General features: G+C 39.0%; 1 protein-coding gene across 1 annotated transcript in view; it reads left to right on the top strand.

The window, feature by feature from the left end:
- The window catches only part of LOC116688385 (arylamine N-acetyltransferase, pineal gland isozyme NAT-10-like), a 2,123-nt gene extending 923 nt beyond the window's left edge, over nucleotides 1–1,200 (top strand). The window contains 2 exon segments of the mRNA XM_032514417.1: nucleotides 276–735; nucleotides 738–1,200. Of these exon segments, the coding sequence (XP_032370308.1) occupies nucleotides 276–735; nucleotides 738–1,147 (870 nt within the window). The 3' untranslated portion in view covers nucleotides 1,148–1,200.
- Nucleotides 1,201–3,437: the final 2,237 nt, after the last annotated feature.

Below are 3,437 nucleotides of genomic sequence, written 5' to 3'. Positions count from 1 at the left end.
ACAATAAGCCTTCTGACTTTATTGTGTTTTTATCCTTCTTCAAACATTCTATTCTTCCTTTTTATCCTTTATCTTAAAAATGTACTCAATTGATATGCACTGATTTTTACATGCACCAGTTTTATCAATGACAGAGTTGATCAAGATAAACTAAAAGTGAATAATTATTAAAACCTATTGAAAGCCTTGAAAGCATAATAAGATTGACTTAGCAAAAACTTGGTTTAACTGTGTAGATTGGTCCTATAATTCATGTTATGTCCTATATTGTGCAGATGAATTTGGATGAATACTTCAAAAGAATTGGTCTCCATGGCCCATATGATAATCCGGATCTTGCAACACTGAAGTTGATCCACAAACAGCATGTCATGTCTGTTCCTTTCGAAAACCTCAGCATTCACTGTGGTGAGCCGAACATCATGGACCTTGAGGTCATTTTCAACAAGATAGTGAGGAGCAGACGTGGAGGTTGGTGCCTTGAGAACAACTTCCTGTTTGGCTGGGTGCTGAGAGAAATGGGCTACGACACCACGATGTTAGGCTCCAGAGTTTTTGACAGTACCAGCAATGATCTTCCCCCCACTGTATCTCATCTCATCAACATGGTTGTCATTGATGGAAAGGCTTATATAGCAGATGTAAGCTTTGGGGTGTCTTGCCAAGTGTGGGAACCCCTAGAGCTCATCTCCGGAAAGGACCAACCTCAGGCAGCAGGTGTCTTTCGTCTCATAGAAAAGGGGACATCTGGGTGTTGGAGAAAACTGGTAGAAAGCCAGAGGTTCTTAATCCAGATTTTGCTAAATCAAATCTTGTCAACAGGAATGAAACACAGCAGATCTTCTGCTTCACCTTGGTGCCCTGTGAGGCTCATCATTTTTTTGAGAAAAACCACATTCTCCAGACAGATCCTACTTCACTGTTCACCAATAAATCCATCTGCTCTTTGCAAACACCGACAGGATTTAGAGCCCTAATTGGCTGGACCTACAGCGAGATCACCTACAAACCTGAGCAAAATGTTGATGTCTATGACATGAGAAACATAACAGAGGATGAGATAGAGCAAATTCTGAGGGACAAGTTTGATGTAAAGCTCCAGAGCAAACTGCAGCCTATAAACAACAAAGCATGGTTCACACTTTGAATTCCTACACGTTACATAAGGATCTCACAACCTGCGTTGGTTTCATGACCATGGTCAGCAGCTTGTCGGTGAATACTCTAATTGAAACGCTAACAATACTTTACATGATAGAGTGGGCTTATCAAGCATAGCTTCAGACTGGTTTTCTGTGTCTGTCACTGACAGAGGTTTAACCCTCTCTATTAGAGGCTTTGTGTGAGACCAAAGACCGTTAATATATATACAGTCTATGTGTGAGACTCGGCTTTACTGTCCTGTGGTGTCCCACAGAGCTCAGTTTAAGGCCCCTGATAGTCTCTTTACATCTTTGTATGCCCTTGGCACAAATCATAAACAGATATAATATTGCTTACAAAATATATGTGAATGATATACAGCTCCATTTTTCATTCAACCCCAGTGAGGATTATATGTTTTCTAGGCTATTTCAGTGTCTAAACACTTTTAGGGAATGGTTAGCAGAACGTTTCAAACAAATCAATGCTGATAAGACAGTTCTGGTTTAGGCATCAGAAAAATTGTCCCCATGATTTATGAATGTATGAATGTATTGGGCTTCTTTCCTCTGCTGTCTGCACTAACCTTGTAATTTAGGTGTGATATTAAAGCACTTAGTGACCTATGTCTGTGAAAAGCATTTTAGAGATACATTTTACTTGCCTACTTCATATTTAAATGTTTCAATTTATTCTTTAAATCTTTGTTCAATGGAAATTATGCAATTGTAATAGTGCTGAATAAAGTAAAAATGGACAACATGTTTTTGTTTTATGCTTTTGGTATAAATATAAATGTAAGAGCAAGGCAAGGAGCAGCTATGCTGTTCTCAAGGAAAGTTTTACAAACCAAAGAAAAGTTATTTTAAAAAATATACATTGACCATTATTGTACTTTGTACACAACGTTCTTATACCAATATTCTGATGAACTTCAAATCATGTAATAAAGTTCTATGATATGACTGTTATGCTTGGAGGTCCCTAACTTAGTCTTTCTGTACTCTGTACTTAATGATACATTATCACCACACTTACATATTATGCAATAAACGTTTTCTTCTGAAACACGGCTAAGCCTGTTATTTTGTAATAAGGCTGGAGAAGAACCCTGACTATGACAAGACAGTAAGGCGGAGCGCCATGTGTATAGATAGTGTCACCTTTTATTAGTCATAATGTAGGTTAACACAGATTCAATGGTACAATGAACGGTATTGGATGAGAGAACGGGTCAACTCGGCAATAAAAGCACTAGTCTAGTATTAAAACTAATACTAAAAGAGTATTAAAAGATGAAAAGGATAAAAGGACAAGATAAATTCCAATAACATGTAAGATAAAATGACATGAAATAAAAACCCTGCTTACCCTTTCAAACTCAGCATCACAACCCGGCTCATAGGCTGCAACAAAGATGGGAGACTAGACAATGAAAATTAAATAGTATGAATATACTAACATAATCCATTATAAAAAATATCAGAAGAAGTGTGGTAGTAATACATCGGTCATGTTCGTGTGTGGATATGTCAAAACAAGCAAAACCAAAAAGGCAGCTGCAGTGAGGAGAGAGAGACAATTTTGTGGAAAGGTGGTGAACATTAACGTCCAAACATACCATCCCCAGGTGTGGGGGGGAGATGCTAGATTGGAGCAACTAGACGTGTTGAGGTCAAAGGACGTGTGTTGTGGCCCGCCTTGTTCTGCCTCTGATTGGCTCACCCAGCTGTATAATTCTCACCCCGACCCTAACCAATCCCCACTCCTCATGCCTAAACCTAACCACGCTGACAGGTCCCGCAGATCCAATAGGCCTACCCAGGTGTAGCTCATGAAGTTAATGATGAACCTCTACCTTGACCTGAGCCTGCAAGACAAAGAACAGCCAGCAAAACAGGAACACCTAGTACCTCCACATAAAAACAGTGTTCTGACCTATGGTCCCTACTGGCAGACCACAGCTATTCAAAACTCTAAAGTCTAACATTCAATACCATTTTCAGTCATATCTGACTAAATTATGTAGCACACTGACCGGTTCTGTAGAGAAAATAAATATTTTATTCTGTGGTTTTATGGTTTTTGAGCATCTCATCTCACTACCTCCACCAGAGCCACCAGACACCAAAGACTGCAAAATAGGCAATAATGCCACATTATCTGCCAGTGCTTACAGAATCAAACGTAGTTATAAAAACTAAGAAAATATCTATCTCTCACAATTCGACAGAATCGACAGTCTTCTTTAAAACACCCCTTTCTCGGTCTGTTCAGGAGAAACATCAATCATC

The sequence above is a fragment of the Etheostoma spectabile genome, chromosome 1 (genome assembly GCF_008692095.1).
Source record: "Etheostoma spectabile isolate EspeVRDwgs_2016 chromosome 1, UIUC_Espe_1.0, whole genome shotgun sequence".
Taxonomy (NCBI): domain Eukaryota; kingdom Metazoa; phylum Chordata; class Actinopteri; order Perciformes; family Percidae; genus Etheostoma; species Etheostoma spectabile.
The sequence above is the reverse complement of the archived record's forward strand: the minus strand, read 5'-3'. Positions and strand labels throughout refer to the sequence as shown.